Source organism: Pieris brassicae, chromosome 2 (assembly GCF_905147105.1).
Source record: "Pieris brassicae chromosome 2, ilPieBrab1.1, whole genome shotgun sequence".
Lineage (NCBI taxonomy): Eukaryota > Metazoa > Arthropoda > Insecta > Lepidoptera > Pieridae > Pieris > Pieris brassicae.
The window spans coordinates 3,138,454-3,163,431 of NC_059666.1; the positions used below are offsets into that span (position 1 = coordinate 3,138,454).

The window sequence follows — 24,978 nt, forward strand, 5'->3', positions numbered from 1 at the left end:
AATGAAACAAAGGTTTATATCTTATTAAAGTCTTAAAAGATGTTACAAGTTTTTTTAGATAAATTGTATAATCATAAAAATATACAGTATACTTTATTGATACACGGAATACACTATTTCTGCATACACACTGGGTTGGGCGCCAAACATGGTCCGCGTCGGGCACCTGGAGATTTTCCCTGGTTATCACCCATTTCTGGGAAGTAATAATGCTTGAAATGTTTCTTTACTTGTTCAACAAGTTCTTTAGTGTGGTCCCAACCCCTGGTTTCAGCTATTACTTTAAGCTGAAACATAATAAATTTGTATAATAAAATGTAGAAGATAACAGACAACTATACATTTCAACAATAGCTAGAAAGATTTAAAATTGACATAATAATTTGGGCACTTTATATATTATATATAGCAGGCATGCTTTAAAGAAATCGCCACCCTATTGATGATGCACTGTCGATTTGTAGCTCTTAACGTGGTGTAGTTTTCACGTTGTGTTGTTCCTTTACCGAATGCGCAGACACATTGCCAGTCTATCTCACTGTTCCGGCCTATATTGACGCACAAATGCTCACCTCACAGCTAAAGATGTCTCCTTTGACCCAAGCTCTCTCAGGAATACAATCCCGAAGTGTTACTCCCAGGTTTGCCATCATTCCACATAACTCTGCCATACCCCCAGGACGATCGGTAACGGTTACTTTGAATTTAACTAGTCGTCCTTCAGCAGCCATACCACGCTCTAAGGCCCGGGCAAGAATTGTTGTATCGATGTTACCACCACTTAGAACACAGACAACTCTGTAAAAAAATCTCATCTTTAACTATACCAAAAATAATGAATTTTTGCAATAATGATTTTAAAAGTTTAAAATAATCTGTATATGATTAAAGGAAAATCTAGGAACAATGGTTTAGAAGAATTCATGGGTAACTGTTATAATTGCTACATAGAACAACGAATGATTGACTAACTAATGATAGCAGTTATAAAAAGACCAAGGTTCATAAAATGTAGTTCTATATGTCACACATTCAAACTGGCTATCTAGCCAAAGTTTTATAGTTAAGTTTATTCAAACGACGCTAACTTTTTCCCTTTGAGGTTCGGAAACAACCCCGCCATGATTGAAGCAATGGTCACTGCAGCACCACCTTCAACCACAAATCTTTCCTCCTCAACGACGTGCATTATAGCACGAGCTACCCAATCTTCTTTAACGACCACCTTTGTAAAAATAATAATGATTTTAAAATTTATAATAACAAACCTTAGTAAATTTATATATTTTCATATTACACAATATTAAACGAATTTAGCCAATAGCATGTATTGCTGTCATTTGTAAAGCATTTTATTTTAATTTAATTTAGTTTTATTTTTAAAGAAGAATAATAACTTTCATAAGCAGTTTTACCGGATTATTTTGATAATTAAATAAACCTTAGTAACAGTGTTGACGCTTTATTAGTATTGCTAAATTTCTTAGTCAGTTTTAAATGCTTTTTGCCCGACCGCTGTTGGAATTTTATGTTTACTTAACACTTTTTATTTCATATTCACAATTTTTATCGTCCAAAAGTAAATACATAGATATACAACATAATCTGATTTGTAAGAAAAGTAAAAGAAAGAGAAAGAACACTAACCATTTTATCTATAAGACCTTTTAAATTGTAAAACGTATTTACACCGACCATGTTTACTGCTAACCCGTCAGCAATTGTTGAATCGATCGTTATAGCTATTCTCTCATTTTTTTTCAAGGCTTCGACCATACTACAGGCTTTTTCTGTACAAATGCCCTGTAAATTGAATCATGAGATATACTTTGGATTTTACTTATGAAAATTAATATCTTTTGCAGTGTATATAGAAGACGGACCACGGATTATATGCAGTCATCGATTAAAGGAAAGTCTTAAGCATGCGGCTTGCTAAAGAATCTAAGAAAAGACGTAAATATCTAAAACGTTACATAGACTTCAGCATCCGGTTTCAAATGTTTCACAGCAACTGCAATGCCACAAGCCAAACTGCCACCTCCGACAGGGACTAAAACCGCATCGACTCCTTGAACTTGTTCCATTATTTCAATACCTATAGTTCCTTGACCCTCTATAACATTAGGATGATCATAGCTGAAAATATCAAGACAAGTCTTTTCTTCATGTATTAACTAGGATAATTCATTATGCTTATGTAAAAATTACGCAGTTACGACAAACACTTTTTGAACGGATTGAAGCTATGTATTATTATTAAAAACTTATAATTATTTTACGCAGTTACCGACCATTGCTTTAGCAAAGGTCGTTTAGTAAACAAATATCGGTGCGTCATACCCATTGACATATCGCATTTTCTTTTCCTTAGCTATACCCATTCCAAAGCGTTTCGCTTCCGCAATATTATTGCCATGTAGTAATAGCTTTGCACCAAATTTTTCACATTTAGAAATCTTCGTGATAGGTGCCTGTATTGGCATTACAATTATACAAGGGATTCCCATAAGTGTTGAATGGTAGGCGAGAGATAATCCGTGGTTACCAGTCGAGGCTGCTATCACGCCCGCTCTTTTTTGTTCTTCGTTAAGTAACATTAGGGTGTTTCTTACACCTCGCTCTTTAAAACTGAAAATATAAAACATGAAACCTGGCAATTAAATTGACTTCAACATTCAGAATCAGGATATATTGGAGATCACGGAAACTATGTTTAATCACGACAACAGATGAGGTTATGCTTTTAATACTAACCTACCTCCCTAACCTAGCCGATATGAGGGGATCAAAATCAATGAATTTGGTAAAGTATACAAAAGTTTACCATCCAGTGTATTGCATGAATTCTTGTTTAAGATAAATTTCCATCCCAAGTCTGTCAGACATGAGTGCCCTCTGAAACATATAATGTAAATTAAAAACATCTTATTTTTTCCTAAAATAGCAAGATGTTAATTAGATTTGGAAAGCGATAAACTAAAATACTAACCGTGCAGGACGTTTTTACAACAAATCCAGCAATTCTTTTCGATGCAGCCAGTATGTCGTCATATTTAATTTTTCGTGGATTGTTAGGGTCGCAGAACTCGTCAAATTCTACGTCCTGTGACACGTGTAATAGTAACTTAAAACTCTTAACTTTAAAATAAAACAATGTCGCTGTTGCTCAGCTCGGGCTGTTTAGGCAAGCTTGGCTCGACCGGAGGTTTAACTCATTTGCGTAAAGTATTTATTTAAAAAATAAGTATTGTGTGAACTAGGGAAGTTGGAATTTTTATGTTTTAATATTTGACCTACGCGCGTTTATCTACTACTTTCATGAGCTCATGGAAGAACGCCAGTAGTGCTTTACTTATTACTAAAAAATATATCGTCAGTATATACAAAACCTATTGAATATAGATTTTGTATCTGTCTCAATATATTGATAGCCTTAATTTCCAACACTCGCAATGTTGCTGTTTTTAACCCTCAAGTTGTGAAAAAATAAAATTCTAAAATTCCGTCTAAATTCTTAAAGATTTAATTTCTAGATGCCTTACGTAGCTTGTACAGCGAAGGAAAATATACGGAGGTGTTCTTTTGCACTAGCTTGCCACGTTATAAAGAAAAGAAAGGAAAATGAGATGTATTTTCACCATGATAACAATGTTTACTTACGTCTTGCATTGTGAAAATTGTTTTATGTATTATATAAACAAGGAATTTTGTATCATGTTTAAATTGAATTAAATTATTTAGAAATTCCAGGAGCCTCCATTCATGTTAGTGTTTGATGTGTGTCAAAGTTTGTCTATAATTTATTTAAGTGCATGAGCTATCAGCCAGTAACATTGATTTTATTTATATCAGATATATAACAGACTATATAAGTCTTTTTGCTCAAAGGGGCAGAAATAATTCGAAAACAGCAAGTAGATCAGCGTTCACTCTAAAGAATTACGGTTTCGCCTATAATGGATCCAAGAAGTTCCGATATAGCCCTTGCACTACTAAACCACAGAGGAAGTTTCAAAGTGGCTACATTACTTACTATGCGGCGTCTGCGCAGAGAACTTTATTTTAATATCACTTTATAAGGGTATTCCCTTTATTTTCTTCTTCTTCTTTTTAATATTAAATGGAAAGGAAATCACCTCAGCTGTCTATGATCTACGGAATTATTATAAAAAAGACAAACATTTGTATTTATTTAATTTATATGAAATCACAGATTTTTTTGCATACATTACTAAATAATATTTTGTGGTACAATTCATTATTAGGTCGTACATTTCCAAACGTACTTTTTGATCGACGCCCGCGTCTGATCATTTGCTTAGTTTTAAATGATTTTTTATAAGATCAATACTTAAGAAATATAAATATAGTCACCCTTAGTAGTTTATAATAGAGCTGAAAATGCGTTGTTGTTAGCCTGGTGAGAAATCATAAATACCGTTTTGTTTATTAACAATAAGACTTACCGTGTATGCCCGAATTTAACACTCGCTCGTACGGTGACGGAAAACTAAGACCCAAAAAGTCAACGGCGTGTGTTAGGCACAGAACAGGCCTATTAAAAAAAACAAATGATAACGAAAGAGGTCCTAATACAAATCATAGGCCCAGACCCCAGGTCGTTGGTTTTCTAGTAGATAGTAAAAATATTAAATGGATTACTGAGAGGCCAAAGATATTTTTTTTATTTTGATTAATTGGTCGAATTTGCGTGCTTTTTTTCGATAAAATAATTAACTTTTTTTATTTTATATACCGTGTACTACTACAGTACTAGGAGTCGTTTCTAATGGGATACGTCATCTAGCGAATCTGTACTTGGACGTCGATCTCGATCTTCAAATTCCCGCGCAAAATACCACTCTTTGTAAGTGTTCATTATCACAGTTCGCAGTTGTGCCATGTGATCTGGTCCTCTAGTTTCACATACTACTTTTACCTGAAAAAAATGTCGCTATGAAATTACATAGAATTACTAATTAATAAATTTTAAAGATTCCCGTTTGCGGGCTATCTTATTAGATGGATCAATTATTTATTAAAATTTCTAATACACAAAATTTGAATCTAATATACTCGAATGATAGCACTATATATGATACATCAAACGTCATACAAAGTATCATACTTAAACATTGAAAATTATTTTAAGTTTTAGATTTAAATTAATAGTTCTGTGTTAAGTTCAATTTGTTCAAATTGTGTACATTTTTTATCTTATTTATCGCATATGCCTATTTATTAAAGTCGAAAGTCCATAGTATGTAGTTCTAGTAGACATTTTGAAAAAATAAGATATACCATATATATTTTCAGTATATACTTATCACAGACAACAACCACAGTATAGCTAAACTCACCCTGACACTAAATATATCCCCATACACCCAAGCGCGTTCCTGCATGATGTCCTTTATTGACACTCCCAAAGAAGCTAAAAGCTTGCAAAGCTCTGCGATTCCACCTGGTCGATCACTGACAGTCACTTTGAATTTTACCAACCGCTGCTCTGCTGCCAAACCTCGTTCCAAACAACGACCTAATATTGTGGTATCGATGTTACCACCTGATAGTATGCAGACCACCCTGAAGAAAAATATTTGATACATTTATTTTATACAGTTTTACAATATTCCTAACTTTGATAGTAATAATAATAATGAAAATGGATGAATAAATAAAATATTTTTTTTTTCAAAAGTATGGTCCCTGTGGCAGTGTACCTTTAATGCTGACAGCATTTCCTCGTTGTATTGCGAAACTTATACTTTTCTTATGTTCTATGTTAACGTATTATAGAAACTAAACGTGTGAAAAAATAAGCAGCACGTCTGTCGAATAGCACTATAATTTATAGTTATTGTTGAATATGGAAAATACTATCGAAAATGTACAAATTATACTTCGGCTGAATAAGAACGTTTCAAGAAGGCTTGTGCATTAAAGTTGGTTGACTTCCTAATTAAACACACATTTCCAAATCTTTCTCATTCATTTGTTTTATGAGTCACGTAGATGATATATGACATTATAGACAGGGTCAAACCAAATCGTGCTCCGTATCTAATCCAGTATTAACATGGTTACAAATTTAACATTACTTTACTACGTATATGATATACATGTAAATTTTTCAGAAATGATGGAAAATATCGTAACATTGCCATTTACAAAATATGGCTCCGGTGGAATTAAATTAAAAAATAAAACAAATAGGAATATTAGAATATTTTCGAGTAGCAGGTTTCAAATGCAACAAGTACGTCTTTATGACATCGCCGTTCATAATTTGTCACAATTTTTTTATTATTAGAATTAAAAGATCAGACAGGTCAGAGCTTTTTATAAATAAAATATTAATTAGATATCGGACACGTGTTACCCAACACTATATTATGTTATCGTGTAAGGGGTATGTTCGCGTGATAGATAATTATATAGAATGAGAAGCATATAAAAATAGGCAGACAATAAATATAAGATACTGACTGATAAAATGTCTAGGTCTTATGATTCCGGGTCACACTTAAATTCGTGTGATATTATAAACTTGTAACTAAATATTAAAATTGAAATCGTTATTTAAAATGCATAGCAAGCTTGATAAAGAATTGAAATTATTTGTTTAAAAGTCGTACTTGTTAAGGTTGAATTATAAATCGTACTTAGACTTATTTCTGTTTATCAAATACATACCTATACGTTTTTTGAGAGACGGTCATCATAGATAAGTAGTCATAGATAGCGTTAAATAATTACTCTGAATCTAACTCTAAGTAATATATAGGACTATGACTGTATATTAAAATGCCAAAATACCAATAGCCAAAGCAAATACACCAAATAAATCATGTCTCTTATAAGAATAAAAATGTATTAGAATAGAATTAACTACAATAAAGCAAAATATTATTTTAGTAAGACATAACTACTATAACCAGAACAATAACCATTCATAAAAACTAAATCGATCTAGTTGCATACTTTTAACTTTTAACTATTTTGTCTCTGTCTAGAATATTGTGTTAACAACGCGATGAAAACAATCAGAACGTAGTGAAAACGGTGTTAATAAAATGTTTCTTATTGTATAAATAAACCAATTTCTATTAAATTATGAGCCCTATTAAAATTCAGTGAATGTGAGGGAAAGTTTTTTGTGCAAAAACGGTGACTTACTTCTTGCCGGCAAGTTCTGGTACAAGACCAGCCATGATGGCTGCTACTCCGACTGCACCACCACCTTCAACAACATACTTCTCTTGTTCCACTAGCCGCAGTATGGCTCTAGCTAGCCAGTCTTCGTTCACGGTAATCTAAAATCACATTTTTAGCTTCAATAAATTACTTATTTATAGAACATGGTTTTAATACTAAGTGATTGAGTAATGAGCAGTGTGGCTTCACTGACTCACGTGACTCTCATTCCTGAGGTCGTTTGTTTGATTTACTATACACTGCAATTTCTGCCTATGTAGGAATCTAACACGTTAAGAAATCGACAATGTCTGAAATCAACAATCGTTTAAATGTGTCAAACGGAACGCTAATCCTTGTCTATGAAATAAACATGACCAAAGAATGGATTATTATTATTATTGTGTGTTCGTTTAATTCTATAACAAATAATTGCTTCTTGTGTCTATTTATAAAAAGAATAAAATGGCCCTACATAAAATATTAAAGAATATCGAATAGACATTACTCCCTCAACAAATTTTCAAGCTAACCAAAAAATCTTTCTGCAGTAGTGGAAAGAGAAACAGAGCAGTTCTGGTCTGGTCTCTATCTCTATAGAAAACGTGTTATTAGACGTATATTTGTATAACGTAAAATTATTCGCACCGTGATTTTTATTTAAAAATCTTTAAAAAAATAAAAATTTTATCTTAAAACTATCAACACTTTGAATATAATTAACTACTATTATAATAATGTTATTAGTACGCCTTTGAGAACGTAAGGTAACGTAATTAACGTAACCTAATCTTATCCTTTACGCGCATAAGATTATATGATAAAATTACTATTCAATATAAACATTAAATTTAATAATATTTTCCCGTATCATCGAATGAATGAATTTTTATAACGACGCTTCAAATTTTACAAGGGAGACTGATTCCCAAAGATAGTAATCGGAAAAAATCGCACGAGTAAAAAACATAGTTAATGTTTAGTGATCACATAGTGATTGTATTTTTATTTTTTTGAATAGCTTATCTTTACTTCAGTTGTCATACATTTTAGATGGAAGATTTTGTAAAATATTCAGTAGATGTAGTTCTATGTATGTAATAAATAAATAAATCACAAGTGTCTGAGACTTTCGTGTTTTACGAGTGCCAATTCCTTCACCGTACGAGCGAGTGTTAAATGCGAACATAGAACGGATTATGTGTGTAAATATGTGTACTGCATTGGTTCCTTTTCTTGTTAAACTAAATTATTGCAGTATCCATACATACCATCTTATCGATAAGTGATTTGACAGTAAAAAAGGCGTTGAACCCAACGGTTGGTACGGCAAGACCATCCGCCAGTGTTGATCGGATTTCTACACATTTTGGGGATTCATGTCGCATCGCCTCCTCCATACTAGGGCACTTTTCTGTTTCCACACCCTAAAAGAAATATAAAATTTTATTGTATATTATATACAATTAACCTATGTCATGCTAATTATTTTACTCAATAAATGTTATCTTCATTATGAACTACGTAATAAGGAAGTGAATAAAGGATAGAAAAACTCGAGCACAGATATAATATAAATAAATCAAGCTAAAACCATATATGATACGAGCACATACTAACATATATAAGAACATGAGGTCTAAGATGTTTGACAGCAGTAGCAACTCCCGCCAGTAAGCCTCCACCCCCAACGGGAACCAAGATGGCGTCGACATCGGGGACTTGTCCAAGTATTTCTAACCCCACTGTCCCCTGTCCAGCCATTATATGGGGATGGTCATATCTGTGGATTACCTTTATATTACTAAATTAAACACGATTTTAATCATTACATAGAGCAAGAGCTAGCTTCGAATATGAAAAAGGCCTTATGAACAGTAAAGGGACAAATAATTTACACTTTTTTTAGAGACAGTAAATAGAATTACTGTATCGTAATAATGAATCTATCTATTATTTTAAAGTCTTATATTGAGGTAAGCAAGTTTTTATTGCTTAATTATGGGCTTGCCAAATTTCTTACTTTTATATAATACCTAACTTAACATTGGCAAAAGCTTAACTGTTTTTTAAAGATTCTAAAAGTTATTATTTACAGAAATAACAAAGGATTAAATGGTTTAGAAAGAACACACAGATGAAAGTAAATAATTTTACCCACAGGTTTTATGATTTAAGCTCTGATAAACATGTTCTTATAAGTCATACCAAATTAATAATGCCTTATGCCAGGGCTATTCATGAACCGCTCACTTACCCATTAATGTATGTAAGACCTTTCTCTTTTGCCAGCGTCATTGCGTGGTATTTTGCTTCCTTCATGTCATGGCCGTGTACGATTACTTTCGCGCCATACGACCGACAGTTCTCAATCTTCATAATGGGAGCAACGTTCGGCATAACTACGGTGGTGGGTATGTTCAACTGGTTGGCATGGTAGCTTAAACCTTGGGAGTGATTTCCAAGGGAAGCGGAAATCACACCACGAGTTTTGGCTTCAGGCGGAAGTAAGAGCAACGCGTTACGAGCACCGCGTTCTTTAAAGCTAAAATTGTAAAGATACTTTAATTTAAATAAATTCAATTTAATATTTAAATAATATTTATATATAAATTACCTCCCAGTGTACTGCAGAAAGTCATTTTTGAGGAATATGTCCATACCATATATGTTTGACATGTGCGATTTCTGTAACAAAACAATTACTGTATAAAATCGCGTAATCCTTATTAGAGTTTGGACTGTCTACCAATGGGCATCATTGACGTTAGGGCCAGACATAAGTCTTCGAATAAAGTGTAAAATTCGCAAATAACATCGTAGAAGATAAATGCGAACCATAAGTAATATTTATAAGACAATTATTCTTAGACATCTATAAAAAAACTTACCACGCATGGCGTCTTAACGATCCCACTTTGAATTCTGAATGCAGCCGCTGATACATCCTCAAAGGATATTTTTTGAGGGTTATCCTGATCGCACATTGGATCATACTCTATCGTCTGAAAAACCATTTTGTATTAACACCACGACCACAGCTGCGACTGTGAGTATTAGCACTTATATTTAATGATGACAAAGATCAAAGGTGTCGGATATATATTAATGATAGCAGATGTCTCAGTTTACAAATAACTATCACAATTATTATTCATATAAGTATATTGACTTGTTGGCCTAATGATTACTTACGGTCATTCATCTATATAGCATGAAGTAGTTTATATATGTACTTTCATTTGAACAAAGATGTAGTTTTAAAGTTGGTCGTTTATAAGCGGTACCAATCTTGCTGTCTCCTACCTTACCTCCTCGGCGACCTCCTCCTTCTATAGGCAATTGCCAATTTACTTAAGTCTTACTTGGATATGAATATTGTCTTAAATAATCGATACTTGTATTATAGATGTGAAGTTAACTGGATCTGTGTGGATCTACTAAACCAATACATAGCCACGTATTCGTAAAATGTTGCAGTCTCACTATGCAAAAAATATAAGATTCTATTTGCATTCTAACATAGATTAACTTAATAAAAATAAAAGCTTTCACAACAATATATAAATAGTAATAAAATGTTTGTATGGCATTTGGTGATATGTGGTATTACTATAACGCTCACATCTATAGAATTACGAGTATCAGTATAATCATATATTGTAATAAAAACTTCTTACTGGCTGAAAGCAGTCGTAGCGTTCCATATTTAATTATTGCGTAAAGCAGCAAAATTAAAAACACAATTTCGAGATAATATTATCAAATGACCGGTCAGCACGGTTCTCTAATTACAACTGAATGTCCTTCGCGCTTACACTATTTTTATTTAATTTCTTAAACTATACTAAATATATGCGCAATTTGTTGGTTTCAATAATAAAATAAAATAATATAAAAACGCAATAAAATAATACAAAATTTTTTTGAAATGCCTCCAGATAACCATATACTATAAAGTGTATAAATAATATTGGAAGATCGAATAGTTTGGAAGAGCTTTATTTATAACGAACCTACCAAATTATATAAATGTAGGTATATAATATCTTAAATTCTATAGGTCCAGATAAGGGAGCCCACAATGAGCTCTTATTGCAATCCTATTGACAACCTACAACTGAAATGGATCGCTTATCATACCATGACGTCGAATAAACAAGCCAGTTTGTTTCCACGCGACCTCAGTGGTAATCGTTTATTCAATTTGTATAAAAAATCGTACCACGACCTCGTGACTGAACCAACATTTGACTGTTTCAAACTACGACATAATAAGCGATTCTTACACTTTTTATGTATCGAAGTGTCAAAAAAAAAGGAATTAAAAGGCCGGAAACGCACTCGCGAGCCCTCTGGCATTGAGAGTGTCCATGGGCGGCGGTATCACTTAACATCAGATAAGCCTCCTGCCCGTTTGCCCCCTGTTCTATAAAAAAAAATTGTTCAGAATGTATATTATTAGTATTAATGTAAATTTAATAAAAACTACTGCATAAAGTAAGATTTATATAATATATAGTGAAAATTTTATATTTCGGATATTGAATGAATTTAGAGTTTCGATACTGTGATTATGAAGTAATTATTAAAAAAATCAAAGTCGGAAAAAAGAAAGAAACTTCAATCAACTTCCAAGATGTCGAGTTTATAATTTGTTATAAATCAACGACTTTGTTTCGTTGAATTTTACAGTGTACATACACACAATTGTATAGACTATGTTTAATAATATTCAATTAATTAATTAGGTATTTAGATAGTATAACAAAAACAATAATAAAACATAAATATCATATACAAATTATTTGAATCTGCTGTTGTGTTTCTTTAAATAAAGACAGGTATTTTTTTAAATTATAAACAAACCAAAGAATGGCAATTTGTCTGGATTTTGAAGAAAATGACAATACTACCTTTGTCAAATGCCAAAGTAGAAGGAATCTTTCCCGATATTAATAGGATTAAAAATCAAGACATTATTAAATCTAAAGATATTAATGTTACTTCAATAATGCATGGATAAGAGGGGCTGCGACAATTGGAAGGAGGATGTAGCAATTTTCATCCTGACAAAAGTATGATCATGTTTATGGACTCAAAACAGCTTTATGACAATGTTACCCAACATAAAGACGATGAATCTTAACTTTTTAGATTCATTTTATATATTTTTTTAAATTATATTTTATTAAAAAAAACATTGGTTTCTTTAATGGTTGCTTTGTTATTTTTATTATTTTATCTTTTACTCAAGAAAACATTTATGTTTATACGTTATAACACGATGGCAAAAAATATAATAGATTTTTAGTAATTTTTCGTTCTCTTTTGGTATAATTCAATTCATTCAATGAATTATTTAAATATGTTTCTAATAGAAATCGAATCATATCTATCGAAGCAAGTGTGATAGTTATAATTCGAAATTTACATAGAAACCTCAAACAAAATTATCGTTCTATCATTCTGTCTTTTGATTCCAATACGTTTCAGTTTATATGACGTCATGGTATAAAAAATGCTGATGGCAAATAAGTAAGGTTTCCGGTAGATTTTCTTTCTCCTTTTATTTTTTATCCTTCCAGCTAAGTTAAAGTCTTATGACAATAATACCTAGTACTTTTTTATTAAGATAATTCTATTCGAATTTTATCAAACATATTGTAGCAAATTGCTACTACACTGAAAAAGCCACTCTACTCGCCAGTTGTTTCACACTTCCATTAGTTATGTGCCTTGTTTCTAAACATAATGTACAAAAATACATAAATTTGTAAGGTTCTCTTAAGTCTACGGTGTGTGACTATACAATCTGTGTCTGATGTCTGCACAATTACTATACTCTGTAGTAAATAGTCAATAGTCATCATCGTAGTGAAACCTTGAACCGTGTGTTTATAATTTATATTTTATACCAAAATGCGATTTGCTTAAATTGGTTCTTTAGCTTTTTTATTTAAGGACAACCTCAAATACTAAAATCTGTAATTTTTAACACGATTTCTCTTTATTTCTAATTGGTTGATGTTATTTGATAAGTTTTGAGAAATGCCGTACGCTAATCAACCTTCTGTCCATATTACTGAGCTTACTGATGATAACGTAAAGTTTGTTGTTGAAGATACAGAACTAAGTGTAGCAAATAGTATGCGACGTGTATTTATCGCGGAAACTCCAACGATGGCTATAGACTGGGTGCAATTGGAAGCTAACTCCACGGTCTTGAGTGACGAATTTCTTGCTCATCGCATCGGTCTCATCCCTCTTATATCCGATGATGTCGTTGATAAAATAAGATATTCCAGAGATTGCATGTGTGCAGATTTTTGTTCAGATTGTAGTGTAGAGTTTACTTTAGATGTAAAGTGCACGGATGAGCAGACAAGGCATGTCACTACAGCAGATCTCAAGTCAAGTGATCCCAGGGTAGTGCCCGTAACATCTCGCCATAGGGATGAGGATCAAGCAGATTATGGTGAGATGGATGAGATTCTTATCATTAAATTAAGAAAAGGGCAGGAACTAAAATTGCGAGCATATGCAAAAAAAGGTTTTGGGAAAGAACATGCGAAATGGAACCCAACAGCAGGTGTATCATTTGAATATGATCCTGATAATTCAATGAGGCATACCTTATTCCCAAAACCAGATGAATGGCCTAAAAGTGAGCATACAGAATTAGATGAAGACCAATATGAAGCGGAGTTTAATTGGGAAGCTAAGCCAAATAAATTCTTTTATAATGTTGAATCAGCAGGAGCCCTTAAACCCGAAAATATTGTTTTAATGGGTATAGTTGTGTTGAAAAATAAACTATTGAATTTACAAGTACAATTGTCTCAAGAGGCTCAAAATGATGCTTTAGCTATTAATTGAATGAATGATTATGAAACTTCTGAGAAATATACTATTACAATAATTATATTTTTTTTATTTCACTAAATAGTTATTATATTATGACAATTTTATAGAAGTATTATAATGTGCATCAAAATAGTCTGTGGATTATTTTATTCAGTATCAAAGACATTGACAGTTTATATAATTTGAAAAATTTAGTTTCACAAAAGATAAATTTAAAATGTATTACTAAAACTAAAAATGCTTTGTCAAGGAAGATCTAGTCCCACAAAAGAGAAATATGCCATGGTAAGTATATTTTGGAAAAAGATTTTCATCCCTGTAATTCAGATCATAAAAATTCTATATTTTAGGAACATAATCTTATTCATGGATCAATTAGCAACATAAAACTAAAACTTGAAGATATACAAGATGCGCATAACAAGATTAAAAATCAAATTATCGCTACCCCTCTACTTGTAAGTTATATGTACAGGTAGAATTAATATACTTAATATAGTCTTTTGTTAACATAGCTTTTACACATTTAAAGAAAACACTTTTTTACTGGATTGAAGCTATGTATTATTATAAACTTATAATTATTTAACATAATTTTAAATTTCTCCCCACGTTTTGCGTGCTTTACAGCCTGCGTGATCAAGGTGACTATAGTTTATAATAATACATAGCTTCAACCCAGTAAAAAGTCTTTTCTTTAAATACTTAATATATCTCATCGTTTATAATATACTTTAGCAAAAAAAATATTTTAGGATGCCAAATATATTGGGAAGTATTTTTGTAAAGTTATGTTCAAATGTGAAAACTTACAAACAACTGGAAGGTATGTATTATGTTTTTATGAAATATTATGGTTCTATTATAAGCATATTTGTATTTTGTATAATGTTATTTGTATAATTCCTAATTAAGTATATATTTACACAGTTTTAAAGCCCGAGGGGTTTGTAACTTAATTGCAAATATGGAAACTTCTGAGAGAAGCAAAGGTATTACTGTATCTGGAGGCCGTAATTTTCTATCCGCTATCAGCTATTACGGATTGCAAAACTCAATTCCTATTAATGTAGTTATACCGAAGGATGCTCCTTTAGCTGACAAACAGCGATATAGGGAGAGTTCAGCTATTGTAAAGTGCCTTGGTTGTGACGCGACTGAGGCAAGTTTGCATGCTCTGAATTTTAGCAGAGATGTTGGCTCCACGTTTGTGAGGAGGTAAGTGTATACTTCAATCAAAATTTAAAATAATAATAATAATACACCTTGATTTCATGACTTGATAATATTTGTTGGAATTATTTTAGTACCGATAAATTGGAATTATTAGCTGGATACGGCACTGTGGGACTAGAGATCCTCACGCAAGTTGATAAACTAGATGCAGTATTATGCCCAGTGGGTAGTGGAGGCCTTGTTGCAAGTGTTCTACTTGCAATTAAAACCCTCAAACCGAATTGTTTAATTTATGTTAGTATATGAATTGTTGTAAGCCCTAAGTGGGGATTTATCATTCTTGACTTGTGGTCACAAAACTAATGGTACTCTGAAAACAACTATATTTACTCTAACTATATTTTAAGGGTGTTGAATGTTCATTGTCGCCAACCGTGACTAAAGCATTGCAGGAAAAGAAGCCTGTTCCAATACAGACAAAACCAAACATTGCAGATAGCTTGTCTGAAATGATTACGGGCACCAACTCATACAACATCATACGTGGTTACCTCGACAAAATGGTGGGTATAACTAAAAACAACTTATTATTCCTTGGCGAAGCTTTCTTCAACATGAATGCACAAGAATAAAATATATCTGTCTTTAATTGACTTAACTTATACTTTTAGTCTACCAGATAAATTAGAATTTATTGCAACCGTTATTATTATTTTCATTAACTGCAATTTTCTAGATAACTGTTGACGACACTTGGATTTCGCGGGCCATGGTGAAATTGTTTGAACGCGAGAAAATGTTTGTTGAGGGTGCTGCTGCATGTCCGGTTGCAGCAATGCTGGCGGGAAAAGTTCCAGAGCTTCGTGGGAAAAAGTTTGTATTTACTGTATTGTTGTTTGTATTATGAAGTAGTAAACATTTTGTTATTACTTTATACAAATATAACCATTTAGAAAGATATCGCAGTACCGAAAACGACTACGATGTAATAGTTTACGATTCGTTCATTATCTGTTGTATAATTTCCCCGTAATGATTTATATTAATAGTTATGATCTATGTTTGTTTCGCGTTATGTCGTATCAAGATTTGGAATACCTTTTTGATGAATAAAGTTTATATTTCAGTGTTGTGGTTATATTATCGGGTGGCAACATTAACAGCAATCGCGTCGCGCCGATAATTGAGCGTGGTTTGTTGGCAGAAGGCAGATTATTAAATTTAACAGTTACAATAAATGATTCGCCCGGTTCAATCGCAAAGCTCATTGGTAGAGTAACAGACGCAGGCGCTGATATAAGAAGTATTTCTGAAACAAAATCGGCACAAAAAGACCTGTCAATTAAGGTAAAAGTCTAAAATATGTTAAATATTAAATATATAAATGAGCTAACCTAGACAAAATGTAAAAAAATATCCAGATATAGTTAAAATATCACCCCCGGTTTGAGCATAATTTATTGAAAAGGTAAGGTCGCTAATAAGCATAAGTATAACCATATATATGTACATATAGTAGATCTACTTTACACGTATCTATTTTCAGGTTACCTTATTACTTGAGGTCAATGATTCAAGTCATGGTGAAGAAATTCAACAGAAAATAGTAAAAGATTACACAGTTTCCGAAATAAATTCCATATAAAGTATATGTTATTTTTAGTATAATTTTAAATTACACATGTAAATTATTAAAGTTTTTGAAGTCTAAATATTTATTTCTACTGCGTTGTTTTTTTATATATCCTAGTACAAAGATACATTAATAAATAATATATGGGGTGTCTGGTATACACAATTATTCTATATTGAAAGTTATCATCTTGACAATAACCAAACCTAAATACCATGATAATTACATTACCACTTAATAATTTATTAAGTGGTAATGGTCGCTCATTCATAAAATTATTTATACCCAAATCTTTGTTTAGGTACTATTTTTTTTAAATGGAGTAGTTTTTTGTTAAAAAAATATAACGGTATTTGTGTAAACCACACATATCGTATAGCGACAGTGTGTAGCGTACAATTGGTAGCGCCGGTCGTTCTAACGAACGGGTAAGAGCGCCCGGCTTATTTTTTTTTGTATATCGTATTCTGAACGAACATAAGGACACTTTAATTCATAAATTACCGGACCTCCTGTTTTAATAATATAAATTAGGCGAAGGCAAAGGTTATTTTCAATACGAAAGACGCATCTACTTAATGCTATCTCCGACACATGTTCGCAGAGCGAGTTTACAGTAAAGTCAAAAATCATTTATTCATATAGGTACACTTATGAACGTGAATAACAAATAAATATACATTAAATGCTTCTAATTTCTAACATTTACTGCCAGTTCTCAAATCAAGGGCGTCGAACGAAAGAGCCAATAAACTCTCCGCCACTCTTTTTAATCGCCAAGTTTTTCTTGTATTCCACAACGTTTGTAAGGAGCTGCACCTTCACACCATGTTCCACATGACATCAGCTCTCCCTGGCTCCTTCGCCATATTTTAGGGAGAGAGACTACCCGACGCATGGACGCCGCCACAAGCAATGACATGAGCATGACGATCCTTGAAATGTGAACTTGGCTACATAAGAAAATAATAATAATACTAATTATACTGAAATAATTTAATACCACATGGATCACGGTTTGTTCCCACTTTACATTAAAACAGTCGTGGACGTTAACAATCGCCCCAGAGTCTGGAAATGCAGCCGAGTATGTTGTATATGCTATGTATTTAATTTTAATTATTATAATTAAATTATTAAATATTTTCTTAATTGTGATAGTAAATAAGTATAACTCTAATGATGTTGTCTAGTGTGACTCTAAATATTATTGTTTATCTAAGTTATTATTATTAAAATGCGTGTCAAATCCATGTCAAAACTTAAGTCAATGTATTTTTGTTATAATTCTACGACATTTTATAATTCTTTGTATTTGTAAATTATAGTTTTTTTTTCACCAAAATTTTAAGCGTTAATTGTTTAAACTAAAATGGTTAGTTAATTCAAATTTATTTATAACAGTTTTTATATCCAGTTATTCATCGTGTGTCAGAGTATTCTCATTTCTTCGTAAAAGTGGTGGAGACTCAAAATATCATGATGATCACGCCAAACAGCATTAATAAAATATCTGTTCTCTGGACTTCTTATCTTACCTAAAGCGCTCTAATACGTATCTATGATTTATATATCAATATCGTCCTGATATCTTTATTACATCTTAATTATTTAACTACTAATTGTAGTAGAATTGTTATTGAATTATTATTGAATAATATAATAAACGGAGCGGAGAATTTAACCACTTGATCATGACAATCAGAGTTAATTAGAGATATTAACTATAGGATGACCGTGATGGGGATTTGGAACAACCTCATATTCTGTCATTTCACGAAATAAAAGAAGCCGCTGAGAGAATTGACGATGGAATTATTCATACACCCCTCTGCGTAAGTTATGTGAATTTATTTCATATAGCTAACAGTACTTTATTCGAATTTTTAAGTAATACAAAAAAAAACATACGAAACTGGTAGTAGTCTCATAGTTTAGGTGTCTATAGGTCTTATCTCTTAATCGGTACCGCATGGGAATATTCTATTGACGAGGTCCGACGAACGATAGCGAGCGAAACAGTTTTTGATTAGTAGACACAGAAGGCTGACTTTATCCTTAATGCCGTAAGATAACACAGAAGAGAAAATAACGTTATATTATTTACTAAAGCAGTATTTTTACAGGAGGCAAAAATAAGCAAACAAATGGACTATAATATTTATTTCAAATGCGAAAATTTGCAATACACCGGCAGGTAACTAAGGATTAGTTAACTTAAAAGTAAACTGCATAATCGAAAGTTATCTTAATAAATATTAAGAGAATTTATAAACATTTTTAGGTTTACCTAGAATTATTTTGTTATTATAAAAACTACGATGATTTAAATTGATCTTTGTATGAGATCATGCTCTTTCAAACGTTAATTATGGACTTAAAAATAATATGGTTATGTTACACACTAGTGCATTCAAATAATATGTGTAGCTGTGCGGAACGTGGTATTCGCAATGCATTTGTGGCGAAGGCGCAAGAAATGCGTGAAAGAGGCGTGATAGTGCCATCTAGCGGTAACATGGGCTTAGCTGCCGCTTACCACAGTACTCCTTTAGGAATTCCGGTAAAACTTTTTCTTAAAAAAATCTCTTGCAATGTATGCGAATCATTATTAATCTAATAAATTATTCAAAATGCGCTGAATACACCAGCGCCATCTGAAATTGTAGGAGTGAAATCTTAGCAATCCCAAGTCAGTTATTAAAATGATTTGAATATTAAATATTTTCGAAGTATGGCTCTTTACACTTTGTGTCAATCAGGCTTCCCCGTGGGTGGGAATTTATCTTGACGTTAATTGATTTCTTCGATCAATGCTAGAACAGTGTAAAATTGTATTTTTTATAGTGGTGTCCAATTACATCACAGGTAACCGTAGTATTACCAGAAAGAGTTGCTCCCGCAAATTCCCTTCGCTGTTCAGAACTCGGTGCGGACGTGGTACACCAAGGCGAAAATATAGAAGGCGCTAATTACTATGCCCAAAAAGCTGCTAGAGATAGCCAACAAATATTATTATGGTAATGTGAAATGTTTTTATTCCCAAAGAGATTTTTTATGCAAGGGGATAAAAAGTTAACCAATATTTTGGTTATTTTTTTGAGTGCTGGCATTTTTATTAAAACCGCCAGCTTATGGCGTTCCAAACCATAGTAGAAGTTAGCCGCCCAGAGTGCGTGGAGAGCGTAAATTTGGAAAATTTCGTGATTTTTTCGTAAAATCTTCAACTGATTTAGTGTTACCGTACTACGTGTTACGTGTACTGAAACTTTAATTACAAGATAGGTGCGACTGTTTCATAGCAATATTTAATTATAGTTTCTTGTTCTAGTTACAAAATCATATCAAAGTACGGCTATTTTTAGTAGTATAGGAAATATCTCAACATTCCATCTTTACCCAAAAAAATGACGTGGCGTAACGTGTGACATTTGTCACACGTTACGCCACGTACCTAAAAAAGTTTCGATCTTTGTTTTATTCAGTAACTACGTCCGGAAATCGTTTCATGCAATTTCAGGATTCGTGAATGGCTTAAAACTAATATGGCAAAAGTTTGAGAACGTCTGTTTCAATCTTTCCCCGTTGGGGTAAGATTGGTATATAAAAAAACACATTTAGCTGTATCTGTTTGTGTAGGTATTTTTCATTTTTTCACTTAGGCCAGATGCGGGTTTTTTAGTCACTAAAAGCTATGGACTTAAAACCGTTCACGACCTCTCACATTAATATTAACGATTTTGGAAATATTGTCAATCTTTCCCCGTCACGTTTTCATCTTTACCCTATTTTGTAGCCTTATCTTTGTTTACTGTTCTCTGCTTTGGAACAGATTTAACAATATGTTATTGATATCATAGAAAAGTACAGTTTTTGCTCGTTACTAATCAAAGCCATAAATTAGTATTTATTGTTCTACCAGAGGTTCAAACAGAACTCTGCTTATCTCATCAAAAAACCGTTCAATCTTCCCCCCACTCACCCTAAATCTCACTCGTGCCTACTTTTATTAAAATCATTTATTATGGGTGGGTAAGTTATTAATCAGATCATAAAATGAATACATCTAAAAGGCAGCGTGTAAAATATTTTACAGCTCAGACGATCCTATGGTGATGGCGGGTCTTGGTACCATTGGGGTGGAGATCATAACTCAGCTTCCAGAAGCAGATGCTGTGATAGTACCGGTAGCTACTGGATCTTTGTTGGCCGCTGTTCTTGTAGCTTGCAAAAAGCTTAAGTGTTCATGTCTAGTTTATGTAAGAACATTTTGGTTATTTAAAAATATCTACGGTAGTTTTTGTTGTATTTTGGAAAGTAGCATATTGTTAATGTATGACGGGTAATATTGCAATTTATAGGGTGTGGAATGCTCTAAAGTTCCAAAAATGATGAAAGCGTTACAAGCTGGAAAGCCAGAGACTACTCCAATTGTAGCCAACTTGGCACAAAATCTTAATGCAGCCATTGTTGGGACTAATGCATTTGCTACCATTAAAGGGCGATTGGACAGAATGGTACGTTTTACGAAGTAGGTTAATTCAGTGAACCTACTCAATATTTAATTAACGTTGCGTCTGTTACATAGAGTAAAAAGTTCAACTCAAAATAAGATGTTCTTAGTTTAAAAATTTCTTATGACATAAGAATGGTTTCCTGGTCTACCATTCTATCAAAAGACAGCAAATGTTTAACATAATATAAAATTAGTTACTCCTCTAAGATCTTATCGTCATAATTATATTAAATCGAATTTTAAAAATTACAGTTATTAGTCGACGAATGTTACATAGCTAAAGCTATAGTAAGTATGGTGGAACGCGAACGTTTAGTAGCAGATGGCGCTGGAGTTTGTTCTCTAGCTGCTGTTATGCAGGGATTGGTCCCGGAGTTAAGAGGAAAGAGGTTTAAAAAAATAGATACTAATACTAGACGATTTAGCCTAAACTACACATAAAAGCTAAAACAAAATACAGCAGGACTAAATTCTTAAATATTTGGATACGCACTTTAAAAATCGATTTAGCAGATGCATATGCAACATATGTTCGTAGAATCTTGATGTGTACAATTTTCTTTAAGTAAACTGAAGCTTATTTTTATTTAATTGAGATAAAAGCAAATGCACTAAATTCATTGTATAATCTTCGTTATTTGGATGAGGAATTTAATCAGGATGATACAACTGTATTTCTTGGAATCACCATGGATTCAAAACTTCAGTGGTTATATTAACGGATTGGTGAAGAGACTTAGTTCTGCAGCTTACTCGGTTAAAAACTTCGCTCACTAACTGATGTCGATACAGCTATACTTGTTTGTTTTAGTTACTTTCACAGCTTAATGACCTATGGCTTATTATTATGGGGGTCATGCTGCTGATGTCGAAACTATTTTCATACTGCAGAATAGCCCTCTATTCGTGCAAACTGTAATTTAAAATGTAGGGAATCTCTGAGAGATAAATTCAAGGAAATTAATATACTTACCTTTCCCTCGCAATCGAAAATATTATGTATGTTTACAAAAATAGTGATCAGTTTACTAGAATAGAACATACGCACAATGTTAATACTCGCAACAAACGCATGCTATTTTCCCGTACTAGACTATCTAAAGTTAGTAATTCTTTTTTGGGAAAAGGGATACTCTTCTTTAATAATATTCTAGAGGCTCTTTTATCTCTGCCTTTTAATTAATTCAAGAAATGTATGAAAGAAAAGCTGTGTAAAAAGGCTTTACTACAAAGTTAACGATTATCTAGTTGATAGAAGGTCCTGGGACTACTGCTAGACAGGCTACTTCTAATTAATTTGCGATATTTGTTTTAAAATAAGTGTTGTTTGATATTTTAAAAGTACCGAGAGTTTTTACGCCGGCTTTTTCTCTCGGCGTACATTCGGTCTTCTTTGCCGTTTAGTAAGGTTGTCAAATTCAAATTTATTGATGTGGAATAAGTAATACGTGTTTCTTATGTTCCATGATAAACATATTTCATTTTTATTTATAGAGTTGTATGCGTAATAAGTAGTGGGAATATTGATGCGGGGCGGTTAGCGCGTACTATTCAGCGCGGTTTGGGTGCGACCGGCCGCTTACTTCGGTTTGGAGTTGCTGTACCGGACCATCCATCTGGTTTAGAACAACTGGCAAAGACAATCGCTGACGAACAGGCAGTTATGAAAAGCCTCGTTACTGAGCAGATGTGGGTTCATAGCGATGTTCTTGTTACTTGGGTGAGTGTCTACATTCAAACCTATCAAGTCTTTTAAGAGGTACTGGCAAGATAAGTTATTAAATTTTAACCTTTATATTGGTTTGGAAGGGCATTTTGAAAACATCAAATGTTTAATTTTTAATGAAATTTCAAGTGTATTCTATAGAACGTCAATTAAATTTAAATCTAGTTTCAAGAGCTATTAAATCATGTTTTCTATATAAAGTTGGACAAATGTAACAGAACTCATGACTAGATCTACTTGAATTACAAATTAGAATCACAATTTTAGAGAAATGTAGTATTACATAAACCATTATTTTAGGCAAACATTGTTGTTGAAACGGCTGATGAAGGTCATTCAGCAAATTTAAAGGATAAACTGCGTGAACTATACCCATCTACAAGATTTGCTATGGATCTTGACAATAAACACAAAGTAAATATACGGTAGAGATTGACAGATGCATAATTTCTTGTAGACTTATGTGAAATTTGGAGATATTAAAATAAAAACAGTTAATTGCAGTTTTTTTTTGTTTATTTTTTAAACCTATACATAACTTAAGCCACAGGGTCGTCACCCTTAGTTGCTCTGGTGTAAATCACCTGCCCATGGTGTTGAACTACCTGCTTGATTAATCCTGAAACAAAGGACCCTAATTGTACTGGAAGCTTTCAACATTTTAAATATTTTACTTGAATGAGCAAAAAATCAGACTCAATATATCAGTTTGTAACTGTCATGGTATTTCCAGATTAAAAGGATCATCATAATAGGAAGAAACAAATTGTGGGTTTCACCCTTAGATTAAGAGTTAGCTCTAAGTGTGACTGCTATGTCTCTAAAATATGTATTAGATATGCATGTAATTCTATATTCAAATTCAACTTAAGAATCTGTATATATTATTGGGGAAAAGCAGGCTTTTATATTCTTACTTGTACTTGACAAGTATATTTTGGGTCTTCATTCAAGTGTGATAAAGCCATAAGCAATACTTTGTTCATGACTAGTGAGACAAAAAGTTATAAGAAAACAAAATAAATACCTTTTTCTCTAAGTTCAATGAGTGCTCTCCTGGCAAGGGATCCTCGGACCTTTAACCTTTCAGAGACAACTGCGGGGGTGATGAGCTTGTACTGTGGGACTTCCTTGTAAAGCTTCTCATATGTGGGCTTGTCAAATAACACCTGGTTGTTCAACTTGTCACGGACTTTTCCTTTGGACCACTTCTGCAATGTAATTAAATATATTTGAGAGGATATTCCATAAATATATTAAGACCACATGAAAATGTCACTGAAAAATAATGCGTAAAACAACACGCGTTACCGTGGTAAATAATAAATTGGATGCCGTAATAAATGTCATAAATCTCCATTAGTATAAGTTCAAAGTTTGGATACTCCATTTTACAATAAATAAAAGACTTTTATATCTTGTAATTCTACATGCCACATAACCTAACTTCGTAGTTTGTTTTTGTTCCATACCTTCTTCTTGGCCTTGCCACCTCCTGATCCTTCCTTCTTTTTCTGGGTTTTTTGCGGCTGTTTTGCCGAAGATTTCGTGTCCTTTTTGGGCGGCTGTAAAGTTCAACATTAAAATGAGACATGTTGTAGCCACGAGGTTAAGATACACGTCAATATTAAAATTTAAAGCGGATCACTTAATTAACTATTAAAACATTATATATTCGTTTCTGTGCAAATTTCACTAAGAAAAACAAAAAAAATAGCATTGCACAATACAGAAACTAATAAAAATTTGTACAACTTCGCGTTAACACTCACCATCTTGAAATCGGAAAGAGTCACAAACCAGTGTTGCCAAGCCTTCACTATTTTTACCCAAAAACTCACAAAAGGAATCTGACGTTTA

The 24,978-nt window shown here is 32.7% G+C and overlaps 5 protein-coding genes across 6 annotated transcripts; 2 read left to right on the top strand and 3 right to left on the bottom strand.

The window, feature by feature from the left end:
• Positions 1-28: 28 nt before the first annotated feature.
• On the bottom strand, positions 29-3,806 carry LOC123720332 (L-threonine ammonia-lyase-like). Its single transcript, XM_045676890.1, has 9 exons — positions 3,664-3,806; positions 2,993-3,106; positions 2,828-2,898; positions 2,344-2,631; positions 1,977-2,139; positions 1,648-1,803; positions 1,089-1,225; positions 573-798; positions 29-287 (listed from the first exon to the last, which is right to left on the bottom strand). Exons 1-9 carry the CDS (start codon positions 3,670-3,672, stop codon positions 114-116), a joined length of 1,338 nt encoding a protein of 445 aa, XP_045532846.1. The 5' UTR covers positions 3,673-3,806; the 3' UTR covers positions 29-113.
• Positions 3,807-4,171: 365 nt separating this feature from the next.
• Positions 4,172-11,002, bottom strand: LOC123720333 (L-threonine ammonia-lyase-like). Of its 2 annotated transcripts, none has more exons than XM_045676892.1 (9): positions 10,881-11,002; positions 10,092-10,205; positions 9,818-9,888; positions 9,458-9,745; positions 8,821-8,983; positions 8,472-8,627; positions 7,183-7,319; positions 5,364-5,589; positions 4,172-4,942 (listed from the first exon to the last, which is right to left on the bottom strand). In XM_045676892.1, exons 1-9 carry the CDS (start codon positions 10,905-10,907, stop codon positions 4,790-4,792), a joined length of 1,335 nt encoding a protein of 444 aa, XP_045532848.1. In that variant the 5' UTR covers positions 10,908-11,002; the 3' UTR covers positions 4,172-4,789. The 2 variants fall into 2 exon arrangements, with proteins under 2 accessions (XP_045532848.1, XP_045532849.1); XM_045676893.1 differs by lacking the exon at positions 10,881-11,002 and adding an exon at positions 10,507-10,522.
• A 2,073-nt stretch (positions 11,003-13,075) lies between these two features.
• On the top strand, positions 13,076-14,123 carry LOC123720045 (DNA-directed RNA polymerase II subunit RPB3). The gene has a single exon (XM_045676485.1). The coding sequence runs from the start codon at positions 13,252-13,254 to the stop codon at positions 14,077-14,079; it is 828 nt and encodes a 275-aa protein (XP_045532441.1). The 5' UTR covers positions 13,076-13,251; the 3' UTR covers positions 14,080-14,123.
• A 102-nt stretch (positions 14,124-14,225) lies between these two features.
• Positions 14,226-23,624, top strand: LOC123720491. The gene is made up of 17 exons (XM_045677122.1): positions 14,226-14,352; positions 14,418-14,525; positions 14,823-14,893; positions 14,998-15,285; positions 15,375-15,537; positions 15,651-15,806; positions 15,980-16,116; positions 16,371-16,596; positions 18,607-18,711; positions 19,003-19,073; positions 19,307-19,439; positions 19,745-19,896; positions 20,973-21,135; positions 21,238-21,393; positions 21,645-21,781; positions 22,887-23,112; positions 23,419-23,624. Exons 1-17 carry the CDS (start codon positions 14,305-14,307, stop codon positions 23,545-23,547), a joined length of 2,469 nt encoding a protein of 822 aa, XP_045533078.1. The 5' UTR covers positions 14,226-14,304; the 3' UTR covers positions 23,548-23,624.
• Positions 23,617-24,959, bottom strand: LOC123720490 (40S ribosomal protein S25). The gene is made up of 4 exons (XM_045677121.1): positions 24,891-24,959; positions 24,591-24,683; positions 24,146-24,329; positions 23,617-23,737 (listed from the first exon to the last, which is right to left on the bottom strand). Exons 1-4 carry the CDS (start codon positions 24,891-24,893, stop codon positions 23,658-23,660), a joined length of 360 nt encoding a protein of 119 aa, XP_045533077.1. The 5' UTR covers positions 24,894-24,959; the 3' UTR covers positions 23,617-23,657.
• Positions 24,960-24,978: the final 19 nt, after the last annotated feature.